This window comes from Battus philenor, unplaced genomic scaffold (genome assembly GCF_028537555.1).
Source record: "Battus philenor isolate CCGP_79_NKW_IND1 unplaced genomic scaffold, ilBatPhil1.0.hap1 SCAF_7, whole genome shotgun sequence".
Classification (NCBI taxonomy): Eukaryota; Metazoa; Arthropoda; class Insecta; order Lepidoptera; family Papilionidae; genus Battus; species Battus philenor.
This window is the reverse complement of record NW_027181737.1, coordinates 11,883,075-11,900,961: the sequence shown is the minus strand read 5'-3', so window position 1 is coordinate 11,900,961 and position 17,887 is coordinate 11,883,075. Positions and strand designations below refer to the sequence as shown.

Here is a 17,887-nt window from a genome sequence, read left to right as displayed (position 1 = left end):
TGTGTACAGTTTCATTGTCTGCCTACAAATCCTTACCGTCCGATTTTTCTGCTTCGACTTTTGTAGGTGCATTTTTTGATCCATGAAAACAAGCACTTGTGAAGATGGAACGACGTGTTGGTCGCCAGCGCCTACACCACGATTCCTGTTAAAGAAAGAAATAAATGTGACTTATTCAATTTTATAATAAACTTACTTCGTCCCTAGATTAAGCTGATACAGCTAAAAGATGCGTAGTCTTTTGACAAGGTTCACAAAATATTAACTGTGATTTCTCAGCATTCCATCGATTCATCGTACGGATTCCAGATCCATTGCGTTGTAAGATAGTCCTTTGTACCTCGCTCAGGTAGAGCGCTGTCAGGGCTGACGGCCCGCATAATAACTTTAAGGAGGCTTCTTACGTCTCATTTTTCACCTTCACCGACCAGACTTTTTTCCCTACCTAATAAAATTTTTAATGACTACTAATGCTGCTTTGGAAGCTCATTCCAGAAAAAGGTTGATGTGTGCTTTTGAGACACTTAAATCCTTCAGCAAATTACACAAAGATTTTGCCGTTATATCTCTCGTCCCTACTACCATAGAATATGAATTCACCTTGTATTTATTCTTAGTCATTTCACTAACTAGGATGTAGCGTGTGTGATTGTACACCATATTATTAAGATTTTACATATATTTTATTTCCAGAGATCAGTACTTCTATCAGTACTACATGTTTTAATATTCTCGAAAACGCGAATTAATTTGATCTAGCAGACATCACTGCTATCTCCTCGGGGATTCTATATTTCTTCTTATGAGTGTCCATTATAATTGTCTAATTAAGGATACAAATCTTCAGTAAAATTAAAAAAGTATGCAAAGCAGCGATTAATAACTTATTTGATGGAATAAAGTAAATATCAACGGTTCCATTTATTTAAGTACATATTTTCAATAAATTGCTATTACTATCCTTACTCGGTTATACGACAATGTAAAATGATAATCGATATCTATTTTATTAATGAACATTGATGAATGAAACGCGATTACGTGTAATACCAATTATAGAAGAATTTATCGCCGTCGTTATATCATAATCGTAATGTCGATACGATAAAAGCTTACATGACTACTATCAGAATCTAACACGTGGGTCGAGCGCCTTTTAAGTTGCTATAACTCATGACATATTATCTAATAATGTAAAGTATTTTTTTATGATTGATGAATCTGTAAAGACATTAATCAATATGAGGAGTACCAATTCGTTTTCAAAATGAAAATAATGGATATACTGGCTGTAGAACTTCTCATGATTTTTTAACATTGGCAACACTCGCTGCCCAAGTAGAATATGCAGGGTAAGCAGGGCACAGAGGATGCTGCTTACCCTACAACCTCTATTATGATAGTGAAACTCGAGGACTCTATTGTGAACCTTGTCCGCAACATACCAGTTTCACCGGATTGGGAGACTGCAAAAGTGCTAGATTGCTTAGGTGGATGCTTCATAGAATGACTAGGCTCTAGGATCCATGATAATCCGACAATAGCCAAAGATCAAGCAATGGTTAGCCCTGAAAGTAGAACGCGAACGCTAGGCAATTGACTCTGGGATTTTTCGAAGAGCCTGTAGGATTTAGATGTAATAACAACACGAGGTCCGAAGTAGAAATGTGTATATTCATTAAGCTTAGCCCATATTTATACCAAAGTTTAAAACAAGTCAAGTATTGTAGAGCGCTCTCTTTTGTCCGATTTATATAAAGAATTATATTTCTGTAGAATTCCCCTTTTCATGCGCCACAGACGATGACGTAATGTAGCTGCTACAACTCATTAAAGCCAAACTGAGATCTCCTCTCGTCCAGTTTTTCCATGAAACGACCGCCCGGGAGATACAAGGAGCATAATGTAACGTGAAGTGCTAGTCGAAACTCATAAGGGGTCCCTCCATCAACCACAGTGACGAAGGTTAAGCCTACTTCAGCGATCTATCCCGTTAAAAACAGTGAAGCTATAAATGCCAACGATCTTACCGAATGACAAAAGTGTGACGCGAAAATGTGTTACAAAGGATGTCAGTGTTGATAGTAATCGAGCACAGTGAAGCGTGCCGCTTCATTTACTATCAATTATCGCCTTCTTCACCTCCTGAATAAGCGTCAAAAAAATGAGATTTATTTAATCTATGACGATATTATTATTTTTTTTAAAAAATGTATCGTTGTGGAGTTTCTATTTCTCCACAAACATAACACCTTACGAAGCAAAGTAGAGTCTAAAATAAATATATTTCCAAAAAAAGTTGACAATCATTAAGAGTCCTGTTAATAGTGCCAATGTTGAAAATTTAATATTACTTTTAAATTCAGCTTTACAACATACAATTTATCTAAAAAAAATTAAAACGTATTTTGAAAATTCATATCATATCTCCCTCATATAATTCTCAGTTGAGTTTTTCCGTTTCTAGAAACGGATATAAATTTCGTTCAATTTACGACGGCTAACGTTCCAAAATTTATAATAGTTTTTGTTTCATTATATACAAATATGTAATAAAAAGATCTACCATTGACAATGCCTATTATATTAAAGGGCATATATGATAAACATTACGATGTGAAATGTATACTTAAAATAAATACTACGTAATCGGAACAAATTAATATAGGTATTTGTGTATGTTAGCAACCAATAAATAAAGTGAAAGTACTTTGAAAACTTATTATTAAATTAGGGTAGTCTTGGAAAAAGTAGTAATGTTCCCCACTATCGCTTACGAATCGCAAGCAGTGTCGCGGAACAGTTAAACGAGTGTGACAAGGCGCTCATTGCTACATAGTGTTATTATGTTAGGAAAGTAATAAAGAATGTAATTTAAGAACTTATTGTAATCTATTAAGACTAAAATATTTATTGTAGAACCAACTTAATCGTTATTGTCATAATTTAGTATGTTTCTAAAACGTATAAACGCCACCGCAGCAGTAGGTTAGGGTAAGGTTTTGTTTAATTTGATTTTTTAATAAATTGTTTGATAAAATTATATACCGTAAAAAAAAATAGTACAGAAACTTTAAAGCGGTACGCAGAATCGCTAAATCTGTAGCTATGGTGGCGTTAATACATAATTAACATGATATCTAATAGACACTAATAAAATCAATGTAATAAACTGTCATCAAGTGGCACTTTTATAATGGTTGAAAGACTTCCTAATAATAATTACAACCAATTACAACCAATAACCTCCAACAAGGACAAAATATTTTAATTACTAATAATGTTTATTTATAATTATTGTCACAAATAGAGTATTTAGATGCGTGTCTACATAAATATGATGTTTATAAAATTTAATGTATTTTAATTACATATAAATGTTGCTCTATTACAAAATAAATACATCTGTATTAAAAAAAGCAAGAGTTTCTATAAAAGTTTTCACAGGGTTGAAAACATTATTCAAATGAGCAAGTGAGATAGATAAACATACCTCCTTTACAGTTAGATGCTCAACTACATATGTATTTAAGCTCAATAAAAAACTAATTTATGTTGCTAAATTAACTACTCATAATAAGAGTTGAATGGTGGTGAAAATTAATATTTTAGGCAAAAGAATAATCTGAATCAAACTTGCATCTCACCTCAATAAAAGTATTTTATTTTATTAAATGTCTCATCTTCTATATCAATGTAATTGCAAAGGTCAATGATGTTAACATATAATTTAACAAATTATTACAACAATATATTCATAAATATACTAAAATAGTACACGGAAATGTAAATATCATTAGGTAATAATTATCTTGTCTATAGTTTTTAATAAAACAATTTCAATCTATATTAAAGTGTTTTAAAATACTTCACATTAATTTTTAATTGACAATAAATATAATAATTAGTCTATAAACAACAAATTATAAATTGAATATTTGATGTATTTAGTATTTGTTTTTTACTAGCTTTAACTTTATTGACAAGATTCAAAATTTTTAGGTATTTAATGTTTAATTACTATTACATTTTAATTAGGTGGAAAATTAAACAAAAACATTCCAGTGTGGTATAATAAGTAGATAAATTTGAACCCTTCATCATATAATCTGTCTCTAACACATATATATGTTTAAAGTTTTGAATGTATTGCACTATTTTAAAATTAAACATTTTTAGGATGAAAAAATTGTAGATACAAAAGCGGGTTAAGTGTAATAAAAAATAACTTTTTAACAAATAATTATTTATTTGTATTAACCAAATTCATCACATTTTTTACAAAAGTCATTGTAAAATGTGATTACATAAAAACAAATAAACTCTAAAATAAAAAATTCTAGGCAAATGCTAGTTATTTTTATAAAAATATTTTAATTGAAACCGTAATAATATTAAATCACAATCAACATACATTTGGAAGTGTAACCTATTTTTTACTCCAAATAATAAATATATGAAAAAACTAGATACAAAAGATGTAACAAAGCAATATTTTGTTAACAATATTCTTATTCATTTATTAAAAATTACTAAGGTTTTTTTTTAAAAGCCTTAAATTGTCTTAAATTTACAGCACTATGAAAACCAAAATTATATTTATTTAATTTAAAGATTTTAGGTAAAAACTTTATTTTTTAATGTACACGTTGGTCGCAAATAAAATATTATTATATAATAAAGATCTAAGCCATTAGTACAACAAATTAAAGTTTTGGTTAACAAGTTTAATTACTTCATGGGACATTGTTAACAAACCTGAACATAAGTTTTAAGTATTTACCAACTTTTAAACTTGCTCCTATTGGTTCAGTATTTTACTAGCGGTAATTTTATACACTACACTGTTACCTTATAATTATAAGAAATGAAACTAAGTAAACATGAAAATTAAAAATACAATAAAAGTCAATCTCACTAAAAAAAAAAACAAAATCTACTGACGTTTGACAGCTCATTTAAAAATAAATACCTATACATGTGCCGTGTGGAAATCATGCCGAAATGACTAAAGTATATGAGGAAAAAAACATATAAATGCATTAAACATCCAATATAGTTAGATACTCACCCTGTTATTTGATAAATCTCTAAATATCGATGATAAACACAAACCACGATTTATTTCTAATTTCGCTAAAAGTCGGCATCTCGAAACACACACCGTCGACGCCATCTTTACACTGCTTGTGTACACCCGCCCAAAGACCAATGACTGCTGCGACTTGTACCTACATCTACATAGTAGTTACAAGCTTCACTGGCGCCATGGAATTAAATAACTCCTGCCATAATCGTAACGTCTAAATAATTACACTCATTAGCTATTTAAAAAATTACTTTATCAACTCATGTACACAGCAAATTTTTGTCGATCATTTCTTTAATGATTATCTCGTATCATTTCATAAAAGTATTTAAGTCTAAGTTTAGAATTAAGAGTTCACTTAAGAGTATAAGTTTTTACTAAATGTACGATTTATTATAATAACGATTTAATTTCATTTTAAATGTACGCGCTTAAATTTAACTTTGTTACTTTGGTGCTTCTAAATTTACCAATCGAAACGATCATAATAAGTGCGTTCAGTTTAATCGAAAACATGTATTCATTTACAATCTTAAATATTTAAACATAGCTGTTATATATAGCACAATATTTCTTTAATAAAGAACAACATTTCAGGTCATTTCTATCAACGACTGATAATAAATGAAACAAAATAAATTCTAAGAAACTAATTTTGTTTTCAATATGCAAATTTTTCCTTTATTTTTTTAAGTTGGAATATTTACACAATATTTTCTTTCTATGGAATATTATGCGCTATACTTACTATTTACATTAACTATAACGTTTGTAGGAATCTTGGACAATGACAATGACAATTTGTATAGTTTGTCAACATGACATGACAACTCGCTTACTGGGATCTGCTACCGTTGTTTCACATTTGGTGCCTATTTTGTTCACATAATTTTTGATTTCAAATGGCTGTACCTGATTACAAACTCAGTGCTGTATTATGTGGGCACTCCCTTGATGTCCGGTGTGTAGCAACTACCAAAGAATATTGTATTTTGTCCGGTTCTCGAGATAGAACCGCAAAGTTATGGCACCCGGAAGGGTTAGTTGCATTTATTTTATATTTTTAAAACAAATTCCACTAACTAGTAATTTACGTATACTTCTAACCATGTCACAGCGCGAACCTGATGTATGATATTTATGTTTTTAGTGAACAGCGCTGTCTTTAAATGATAATAAAATAGTTAGTGTTTCCACAGAGTAAAAGACTTTGTAAATGTAGTCACGTATAAGGGTCACAATAACTTTGTTTCGTGCGTTTGCTGGTTCTCACCATGCGAAGCTTTTCCCGATGGTCTTGTCATAACCGGAAGCAATGACAATACCATTATTGGATATAATTTACAAGATGGTACAGTTTTAATAACACTAAAAGGTCACGAAAATGCCGTGTGTAGCATTCAACCAGGCCAAGATTCGGGAATACTTTTAAGGTAAGCCATTAAAATTTACGAAAAGATGTTTCTATTTTGCTCAGTGTTATTCATATATTTCTCCTTTAAAATATACCTAAAAATTGTCATAGGAATTTTAAATTAAAAAATGGTATACTACAATAGTTTCTATTCATTATGACCTGTACATGACAATTTGAAGGTGTCATAATCAGATGACTGAAGCCTAAAGCAGCCTTCTGCTTTAGGCTTCAGTCATCTGAATTGTTTTATGGTGTAGCATTGGATGCCCCTCATTTATTGAGTAATTACAAAATAATTGTGAGTCAATTTTTAGGAACATGTAACTAGTTTTACTTATTCTATTTATTAAGTAGATAATAAAATTGACTCATTTTTAAAATTATGTATGCAATTAAAAACCAGTATTATGTTACATTACAGTTCAAGTTGGGATAGTACAGCTAAGATCTGGAATATTAATAATATTCACTCAGAGCCACTTACCCTTAAAGGCCACCAAGCTGCAGTGTGGGCAGTTGTTGAACTTGGAAGTGGCATATATGCAACAGCTTCGGCTGACAAAACTATTAAATTGTGGAAAAAAGATGGTGAAATAATCTCTACTTTAACTGGTATGTAGATATTTTTTCCATATCCTGTTAATGATGGAAGTAGTGGATTTTCTTCAGTACATCTTATCCTGGCACTAACACTCACAAAAGTTATAGTAATGTTGGATTAAAATATTATTTTATTGGTTCAATAACAATTGATGTTGGTAAGATTTGGCTCTAAAATATACCCTTAAATTAAAATGGTGAATGGGTTTCAAATGTCAGCCTATGCTGAATTAGGGCTTCTCTCGGGGCTCCTGTCTTGTTTCAATGAGCTTGTTTTACAACCAAGGGACATTGCACTTATTATATGTCTGAGTTTGCTTTACTAAACTCAAGAAATCCTCGGATACACTTGATCTCAGCAGCCCTTATGTTGAGCCTCTTCATTGAACATCCACTGAATTGTTGAAAGCGCTTAAAGACAAGTTTGTCTACAAAATAATTAAATCCCAGCCTAAAATTCTCAAAAAACTCTAAGCCTAAGTAGTGTAGAGATGTCAGCAAAGTGCCTTTTGCATTTTTGATTTCTGAAACTCATTGAAATGATAAATGCCAATAGCATATAACATTTGTCAATAATATCACTATAAAATGTATTTGTTTATTTAACAGAAGCTTAGTGTGTATGTTGTTTTATTATACGTACCCATAAACATATGGTGCATATAACTTTATTTCTGGAGGATTTTGTCTTATCACCAGCATTAGTTCTGATCATTGTCTGATGCATGTAAAACTCACAAAATTTCTGACAATTTTTAATGTAATAATGTGGAATAATATTAATACTATGTATTATTAAGTTTATATGACTTATCCATTAATTTGTTTACTGATATTTAACATTTTTTTTAAAAAAATATTTATTTATTATTTATAATTTAAGTCTTACTTTTATAATGATTACAGGTCACACAGATTGTGTTAGAGGGCTAGCTGTCGCCAATCCAGAGACGTTTTTGAGTTGCTCCAATGATGCTTCTGTGAGACTATGGACTAATAAAGGAGAGTGCCTCAACACATATTATGGCCATTCAAATTATATTTATAGGTAAATTGATACATTCATGTAAAGTCCCTGACAATTGATGGTTACAAAAAAAATATGAATAAATTTAATTGGACTTGGTTTTTAAGAGTGCCATCTATATCAATAATGATAATGTTTAAACAATATTAATATATCTGAATAAAGGTATTTCCCAGACACTTAATCATTTGCCAGTATTATGTGTATATGCTAGTATTGTGTGTATATGTAAAAAAGTGTAAAAGCTTTAAAAAAGGCGACTATAGCGTATTTGTAAGCAAAAAGCTTCAGAGCTCACCTATTTCCAATCACCCTGTATACAGGGATCATTCTGAAACTCCTTTGAAATGCTACAGTTACAGACAGGGATAGATGATAATTTCTGGTAGTACAAAACCTGTAGGGACAGACTGAACAATAATTAAATTTAATATGTAGTAATTCTCACTTTTCTTACTATATTATCATTGTTACTTATTATTCGAAAATAATTGATTTTTGGATGAGTTGTACACATATTAAGCAAATGAGCTATACATTCACCTTTAAACCATTTAACCTATTACCAAGAACTCTTTATTTATTTTCATAGAGTAGATCTTATCCCATCTTTACTATTATAATATTGATAGCAATGATGACTGCCACCTAATAGATAAATTTACTAGTTATATCGTCACCAGTTAATGTAAACTTGGTAAGCCTGCAGTGAGACATGGTGAAGTTTTAACTACTACGTTATGTCATTCGGCTTTCAATGCTGGCGGCGGCGCTCATGCTCTATTTATTTGTACCCCTGTTGCCCCGCATTACTAAGTGGAGTTTTAGTAGAACTGTAATTTGTGTATAAGAGATAAGAACCTCATAGGGTTCTCTTTGAAAATTTTAAAATTATTTATTATTATATGAGATTAATTTTATTAAATTTCTCTTTTGCAGTATCAGTATGAATCCTGGAATTCCTAATGGCTTCACAACCTGTGGAGAAGACGGAACAGTAAGATTGTGGTCGAATGGTGATTGCATTAGAGAAATCCACTTGCCAGTACAGTCAGTTTGGAGTGTAACATGTTTGGATAATGGTGATGTTGTTACGGGTATGTTTTGTATTAATTTTAGTTACATAGGAAATGTTTACTATAAATATAAATGTCATGAAACTTATTTTTAATTTTTACTCTGAACTATGTCCTAAGTTAGCTTCTCAAATATTATGATATTACCTGGCTTTTACATTGGCACATTTGACAAAAAAGTAAGTATGATATAAAATTTTATATCTATTATTTATTTTTGGACGATTTATTAATTATTTATTTATTTAAACACTTTTATACACATTATGTATAATGGAAAACATAATGCTGAATGTATTCTCTACCAGTTAATGTTTGGGCGGTGCAGAGATAAATTAATATTTAAATTGAGAAGAAAAATAATGACATATAAACACTATTAAAATATACTAATGACTAGTTTAGTACATAGTGTATTTAAAATCGAAAGTATTTTAAAAAGATTAATACTTCTGTACCAACAAATTAAACAGTGGGTACATTACAAGCCATATCACCAATGAGAGCGCTAAGAAAATCTAAATATAAGTTATTGCTTATTAACTTATCTTGCATCAACCCATACTTTGTAAAAACATTTGCAATACCAACACCAGAAGACTTGCCAAGCCTAATTTTTTCAGAAATGTTTCAGTCTTGTTTTTTTTTAGGTTCAAGTGATGGCATTGTTAGAGTATTCACTAAGGATCCGGCGAGGTATGCTGATGAGGCAACATTGAAAGCTTTCGAAGATGAAGTGGAAAAAATGCAATTTGCGTCTAAACAAGAAATTGGTGGTTATAAGCTTTCAGAGTAAGTTATGTCTTTTAAAGTTAATACTCTCAAAATGTAGTTAAAATCAGTTGATAATATCACCTATAAAGCAATTGAGAGGGCTTGCTCGGAGCTTCGCTGCGATATCGAATCAGAAATGAGGAGATCTACAGAAAACCTAGGTCATCAATGTAGCACAAAGAGTTGCTTATCTGAAGTGACAGTGTGCAAGGCATATCGGTCTTCAAACCGATGGCCGTTGTTGTCGAAAGGTTCTAGAGTGTCAACCACTAGGTGACCCGACGATATTATTAAGATCGTGGGAAGTCTGGATGCTGGCAGCGCAAGACCAGTCCTAGTAGCTAATTTGGAGGCCCAGTGGCTATGTGAGAGGCCTATGCTTTACAGTAGGCGTCACGTCATAAATTTTACATAGATAGACATATATTTCTTCGGTATGACTACATAACTAAATGTAATAAACTAAATAAACAACTAAATATGAACTTGATTTATTATAAATTACTTTAATTCTGGGTACCACAAAAATATTAGTAAATCAATTATGAATGTTATATAACAAAATTAAGTAGGACAGCGTAAGTAGTACTCGGGTTTGCAGCAGTTTTTATATTTAACCAATTAATTGTTTGCTAGGACGGATTATGATTTGTCTGTTGGGCATATATTCTAGTCTAAATGAATTGTTTATATATTATGTTAATTTCTTTAAAGTTTTTTTTTATCCATTTCATTACTTTTATAATTGTTGTTAAGCCAGACCATTTTTATTTGAGATTCAGTGATCCTGGGGCTATTGCCAAAGAAAAATGACATATTATAAGATATTATATTTACTTGTATATTATATGTCCAATTGTCAATTGGAACTTGTCTAAGCCTTTTTAATGTTATTTAATTAAGTATTTATGATATATGAAATAAAGGTAGATTTTTATTTCAGTTTGCCAGGACCTGAAGTGCTGTTAGAGGCAGGCAAGACAGATGGACAAACAAAGTTAGTTCGTCGGGGTACAAATGTAAAATGTTACTCTTGGAGCGCTGCTGAATGTACTTGGAATGAAATTGGAGATGTTATGGGTGCAAATCCACCAACTGAAGGAAAAACTATGTATCAAGGAAAGGTCTGTTTTTTAATTTATTCTCGTTAATACCTTATATATTACAATTTGGAATTCCCTTTTTCTTAAACACATATTTATTTCTTATTTTAAATTAAAGTCTTAGTTTAGACAAATAATCGATTTGAATCTATTTAAAATATTAATTAAAATCGTAACAGTAATTTCTAAAACAGTGCCTATTGTAATGCTTTTTGATATAATTGCTACTTATTCTATTATGTACATAAATAGAACAATTGATATAAAATTGACTAACCTTGGGAGTTATTTACCAGCTTTGCAAATGCAAGCTACACTGTAAATTGATTTTTTTCCTTCCTTCAAGAACCTTCCATAAAATTAAAAATGTCTTCCTTAAGTTATGGCTTGGTCAATGAAATTGGAATCTATTAAGGGAAGAGGGATGTAATGTCGCTTTCTTAAGTTAAATTCACACAAAGACATTTTTAACAAGTTTTTATTATTAATCAATAATTTCAACATTTGCCTTTGTTATCAACAACCTTTTGCTATCTAGTAAACAATATCTTCCAAGCACGTGATGAGCTACCAAATGATAATCCAATATCGACATGTGCAGAAACGACATTAGTTTTCGGTCCCCCTTATATTTATATTAGGAAAAAAATATTAAACAACATTTGTGACTTTTATGTTAAGCAATTTTAATGTATAATCATTTTTTTATTCCAGGAATACGACTTTGTGTTCAGTGTCGATATCAAAGATGGCGCACCACCCATTAAACTACCTTTCAACAAGACTGAGGATCCATGGGTTGCTGCCCAAGCATTCATTCATAAGTAAGTGTTTATATTCTTTTTATTTTTGCTACATACTTGATAAAGATCCCTATGGGTATAATATATAAGATAAATAGTTGGCACTTTACAGAACCTAAAAATATTTATAGAAAAGTTATTTTTTATTACCTTATGTTACCCTTTTGTCTGTTAAAGGTTTAAATTAGAAGTACGAGTAAAGGTCGTCCACGACTGGACAAAGACTTTCCCAAAACAAAAATAATTTTGGGGAATACCATATGAATTACAATGGAATCATAATGGAATTATATTAGTTAGAGACTATTGTTTGTGTTGCAATTGATATGTCTTTGTTTTAACAAACTAGCTGGGCCCGCAACTTCGTCCGTGTCGAATTTGACAAAAAGGAAATTTCAGTTTATTTAGTTTTTTCTTTCGTTTACGATTTATTTTAAAATAAAGTAGTCGTAGTCTAAGTCTTTATTACTTTAGCTACCTGGCGGTATAAGTTCCCTCAAAATCAGTCCAGTCATTTCAGAGATTAACCCTAACAAACAGACAAAAAATTAAAAAAAAAATACTTTTAGTTTATGTACCATATACATGTTCTCATGCATCCAGTAAAAAGCTGTTTGAAGTGGTATTGCCGATTGAAGTGGTATAGTGAAAAAATGTTTTTTTTTCTTTCAGAAATGATCTACCTCAAGTATATCTAGAACAAGTAGCCAATTTCATTATAACAAATGCCAAATTGGACACACTTCCGACGGCGAGTAATGGGTAATTTTTTTTTATTTTCATATTGGATTTTACCGTTTTTATGTTCTCCATGCACGTTTCTAAATATTTTTACTATCTCAGAGTACTTGTATTGTTTATTATTCAAGCTATAATAACGTAATAACAGACATTATAATATTTGACGAAACGGAAACAAATAGCTATTAAGATTTTATATTTATTATTATTAGATATATTATTGACAACATACGATCTTTATATTTACAATTAAAAGTTTTTAAATCTCCATATTGTAGATTCGCCGACCCATTCACCGGGGAATCCCGTTATGTGCCAGGATCTGGACCCACAACTCGCACCGTTAACGCTATAGATCCTTTCACAGGATCCGGTGCTTATACTACGTCCTCTGTATCGGCCACTTCGATTGCTGCATCCAGCGAAAAGCATTTCATACCACATGATGCTTATATTAGGTAAGACTTACTTCTTATTTAATTTAGGCTGTAGGTCATGCAGAGAGCAATGGCAGAGAGAGGGGTACATCGCTGGTACAAGCGACAGCCGTTGGAGCCAAACTCGAATGGTGACAACGAGCCGGTAGACGCGGCGTGAGTGGGCCCCCTAGTAGGTGGACCTATGACTTAATCAAGGTCGCGGGAAGTGGCTGAATTCCGGCAGCGCAAGACCGCGTGTCGCAGTAAGCTTTGAAGGAGGATTATACCTTGCAGAGTGCATCTATCAGATGAACGCGTCTAAATAAACGTATGAATTGCTTTTATGATATACCGTCACTATTATTACTCTTGGAAACACCAGCTCGCTTACATACACACAGACGTGTATACAGTTAGTTCACGGTTGGACTTGAGCCTCTTCCATTGATTTCCGTATTCGGATAGAAGTGGCCTTCATCGAGCATCTTCTGATGATTTAATGTCTGCCACCATGTGACGTCATACGGCTGTGCTTGTCGGTTTGTTCATTCCAAAATCTTAAGGCCCCAGCGGCCACCTGTTCAGTGCACTACCATGATTTACTCATATTATGGAAATTATAATTGTGCCAGCCAGTGCCTGCGTCATAATAAAACGAGTAGCGACTCCTAACACAAGTATTGCTATACTCAAAAGGAGACACTAAAATTAATATTAATTTCTTTGGCGTAATAAATAGTTTTGTGCTTCATAAATATATTAAAATGTATTATATAAAATAAAAAATATATAATTTTTGTATATAAATATATAAAAAAGAAGCTTTTTTGGTACACTAATTTTTTTGTATAAAACATAACATTATAATATGTAAGATTTAAATTTTAAATTGCAGATTCGATCAAGCAAATTTAAAAGCAATATATGATAAATTAAAAGAATTCAACAGCAAAATCGGTGACGGAAATAATTCATTCACAGATGAACAGTTAGAGAGTGTGGTTAAGTTGGGAGAATTGGTAATTAATCTTTGTTTATTTTTTTAAACTGCAACAATTTACCTCCTTATCGTAATAAAATGTTTAATTTTTATTTCAGAACAGTTCATTTAATACTGATACAGTTAGCTTGTTGAAAAAAATGTTGGAATGGCCTAAAGGTAAGCTACGTGATAAAACGTGCCTGATTCTACTTCAACGAAATAAATGCACACGTATTAAAAATTTATTAAATTAAATAAATTACTCAAAATTTTAACTGCTGTTACTGCAATAATTAATTAGTGAAATATAATGTCATAATGCTATGTTAAATATATATATATCCTGATTTTATGACCTTTCAACAAACGTAAAGAGTTGAACAAATAATAACAGATCTTTTAAACTATTTTTTTTAAGTTTGTCGTATAGTTTATTTATAATATCTTTGCATTTAAATGCCTCTAGTGCAAAAATTATGGATGATATATCTATCCTTTCATTACAGATTTAGTTATGTCACTTCCGAAACGTTTGTACCGCTCCTTAGGAAACCGCGACCAAGTGTGGTGGAGGCCGAAGTAAAAAGAGCGTTAAAGACGAAGGCGCGGTACAGCGGTTTCTATAGCGCTATAATATAGGCATTGATAATAATTGATACGATAATGTTTCAGAAATACTGTTCCCCGTGTTAGACGTAACGCGACTTGCGATACGAAGGAATGAGATCAACGGCCAAATATTTGATACAACTTATGGACCGGCTTTCGTCAAGTATCTTTTATCTCTACTTAATCCAGGTAAGTCTTTTTGTAAAATTAATAGCACTAATTATGATTCTATCTGATGTGTAGGCTTAGTGTAATGCACAACATCAGTGTGTTACACCTTACTAAAATAATTACATATCTGGTACTTAGTGTACAGATATTCTTTTGCTGCTAACTTTAGAAGAAGTTATGTACTTTGTAGAATTAAAATTGTCAAAAACTTTATATTTTAAATTACGTAGTCTCTGGGTCATCGTGTCATTCCAAAATGTGAGCAAAATAGAAATGGAGTTCGAGGATCTCAAATTGAGACCACAGACCTGCAAGCGTAACGTAAAACAAGGTGGACAGAGGATCTTGTTAAAATCATTCAAAATGTATAGGTAGATCTATGTTCAGCAGTAGAAGTTCAATGGCTGAAATGGTGATAATCCTTTACTACGAATACTAAACTACAAATTGTCTCTTTTATAATAAGCTGTCTAGGTGAATGCCGTCATACTATAATTAGTACATATGATATTTATTTTCATTTAGATAGACTAATAGGTGTATATGATGGCTGCTATTAGAAGCCAATAAATTTAAAAAATTATTGAACTTAATTCTTTATTAAAACTTACGCACCTTGACCACCCATCATAAGGCTTGTGTGAATTACAATAATTAATTGATCTTCATATGTACATACTGTGATTTATCACTGTTACAGACAATCTGCCTGCTAATCAAATGTTAGCGATGCGAGTGCTGGTGAACGCCTTCAGTGATCTGCCCGGAGAGATGCTGGTGCTTGCAGCCCGGGAGAGCGTTATCCATTGCATTATTTGCCTTAACCAACTTAGCAACAATGCACAGGTTTGCTTCAATGTATATTTAATATTGTCGCCCTGAGTTTTCTCAACTTCATAATAGACCTGACTTCATAGTATTCAAAGTTAACAGGCTTGTTCAATCTAATTAAAAAATATCGTAATTCGAAGTAATCAATTGATTTATGGTTTCAATATTTTAATATGTATGTGTGTATGCATATATATATATATAGATTAAAGTTTCATGACGTATATTAGAACTTCCGTTTCTTAGATAAGAATCTAAAATCAAAAGTATATTATTAAATGAATGTTACCATAGCATGCAAGAGTTTTAATTGATTGAATGTGTGGAACTTGGTTTTTTGACTCATTTACATACATGATTCCATCATTTTTGTCCCTTATAATCTTTTCTACTGCTTTCTCTTAACGAAAAGTCTACTTATCTGACTGCATTCTTAACTGACCTGTACTCGACGATAGGAAGCCAAATATCAAGCGTCTAACACTAAAGGTTCCAGATATATTGAAATGAGTTGGTGCTTGGGCAGAAATCTTTTACATTTCTTATATTGTTATCTTAGTAGTGCTCTGTATTGACTGGAGGAATACTTGTGAAGCATGAAGAACGGCATTGCTAAAAGTGTAAACGGAGTAAAAATAAATACATATTATCGTTACAGATTGCAGCGGCTTCATTACTACTCAACCTGTCAGTAGCGCTAGCTCAACAGAATGACAATGTGGAACTGGCTGATTGTTTAGTGCACCTACTTAACAGGATCACAGATAATGAAGCATATTTCAGGTATATACTGCGTGATTTACAAGCAATTTTACGACAATTTTATGCAATCTATAATACGAGATCAAGTGACTCCTTTAGTGAAAAATTTAATAAAGAAAATATTACGTAAGCTAAAAGTTATTACTATGAGTACCACCAATAGTAAATACTGTGAGCACTAGGAATATTAGAAAATTATCCATTTTACTTTTGTGATAAAAACATATTTCATTGTTACCAGTTATAATTATTTTACAAACAAAAAACATCATTAGTCTTGTGATGTATGCGAGAATTTAGTTTGGTAGATGGAAGAATTTTAAAATTGAATCTTTTTTTTGAAGGGTGGCAATTGTTCCATTATAATTTATTTTTAACATAGTTATTGATTTTCTTTTATAAAATACATGTCCGGTAGACTATGTACCACCAAAAGGTTTTTGTGTGTAGCTTTCCAGTAGTAAAATAATATATACTGTAACAGTAATTTTATTTGTAATCATATACTTTTATCCGTTTAAATTAGTTAATTTTATAAATACTGACTTATTAGCTATTAAATATATCAGCTATTATTCTAGAAATTTCTTGAATTATCTGCGTAGTTTATTTTTGCTATAAAAACCTACAATTTTTAAAAAAATTGTCAAAATCTGAATGAAAGATTGGTTTTCAAGTTATGGCGTAACATAGAGAAATAGAGATTCATTTTTAGTTGTATATGTGTATACAAAGTTGTGGTAATTGAAAAAAATATATGATATATATTTTGACACCAACCTTTTGATTTTTATTAATTACAGAGGATTGGTGGCATTGGGAACTCTGTTAGCTGAATCTCCGCATAAGCTTGTCATTCAAACAAAAATCGTCTCGAACATTCAGTTGCACAACAGACTGAAGAAAGACTGCGCGGGTGCACCGAGCGACGCTAATCTTAAGAAAATCACGCTCTGCTCTCAAGAGATCGTCAAATTGTTATGAATCCCCTTTAAACCCATCATATAAGGCTGTTGATTTCTATATTTACGGCGCTCCCGCCATTTTTATCTCGCTAGCTGGGTTCGTTTACAAAACACATTTTCAGACAGATTATCTATACAACAATAAATCTTCATACGTCACGCCGTTTTAGTGATATTAGCTTTTTAAAATCGCATACGATGAAAAATTAAATATTTTTGTTTTCATAATTTGTTTTTTTTTTTAATAAAATGATATCTTAATATTGTAAAACGCCGACTGCAATAATAATGATTGTAAAAAATATATATATTTAATTTCATCCTTAATATGTTTAAGTGATACAAATTAATTGTAACAATATTCATACAACAAAAAAAATTACGTAATAAATCCCCAAATGAAAAAGGAAATATTTTTTGTTTTCATAATTTATATTGTTTCTTTTAATTAAATAAAATAATGATATTTCAATATTGTAAACGCAGACTGCAATAATAATGGTTTTACAAAAAAATAT

General features: G+C 31.2%; 2 protein-coding genes across 2 annotated transcripts in view; one reads left to right on the top strand and one right to left on the bottom strand.

Annotated features, from left to right (window-relative positions):
• MCU (mitochondrial calcium uniporter) overlaps positions 1 to 5,204 on the bottom strand; it is a 123,125-nt gene extending 117,921 nt beyond the window's left edge. The window contains exons 1-2 of the mRNA XM_068774126.1: positions 5,072 to 5,204; positions 37 to 145 (exon numbers count right to left, since the gene is read on the bottom strand). Coding sequence (XP_068630227.1) covers positions 37 to 145; positions 5,072 to 5,176 — 214 coding nt within the window. The 5' untranslated portion in view covers positions 5,177 to 5,204. The remainder of the gene's footprint in view (positions 1 to 36; positions 146 to 5,071) is intronic.
• Positions 5,205 to 5,919: 715 nt separating this feature from the next.
• Plap (phospholipase A2 activator protein) lies at positions 5,920 to 17,597 on the top strand. Its single transcript, XM_068774209.1, has 16 exons — positions 5,920 to 6,128; positions 6,289 to 6,522; positions 6,928 to 7,118; positions 8,013 to 8,154; positions 9,073 to 9,230; positions 9,860 to 10,001; positions 10,927 to 11,107; positions 11,801 to 11,910; positions 12,562 to 12,651; positions 12,909 to 13,088; positions 13,945 to 14,068; positions 14,148 to 14,208; positions 14,704 to 14,829; positions 15,512 to 15,657; positions 16,301 to 16,425; positions 17,208 to 17,597. Exons 1-16 carry the CDS (start codon positions 5,992 to 5,994, stop codon positions 17,386 to 17,388), a joined length of 2,328 nt encoding a protein of 775 aa, XP_068630310.1. The 5' UTR covers positions 5,920 to 5,991; the 3' UTR covers positions 17,389 to 17,597.
• Positions 17,598 to 17,887: the final 290 nt, after the last annotated feature.

What these genes read in the sequence shown, in the direction of transcription:
- Plap (XM_068774209.1), top strand. Translation starts at nt 5,992, where the DNA reads ATGGCTGTACCTGATTACAAACTCAGTGCTGTATTATGTGGGCACTCC. An exon ending in TAATGGTGATGTTGTTACGG is followed by an intron (nt 9,231 to 9,859) that starts GTATGTTTTGTA and finishes GTTTTTTTTTAG; the next exon opens with GTTCAAGTGATGGCATTGTT. An exon ending in TTTATCTCTACTTAATCCAG is followed by an intron (nt 14,830 to 15,511) that starts GTAAGTCTTTTT and finishes TCACTGTTACAG; the next exon opens with ACAATCTGCCTGCTAATCAA.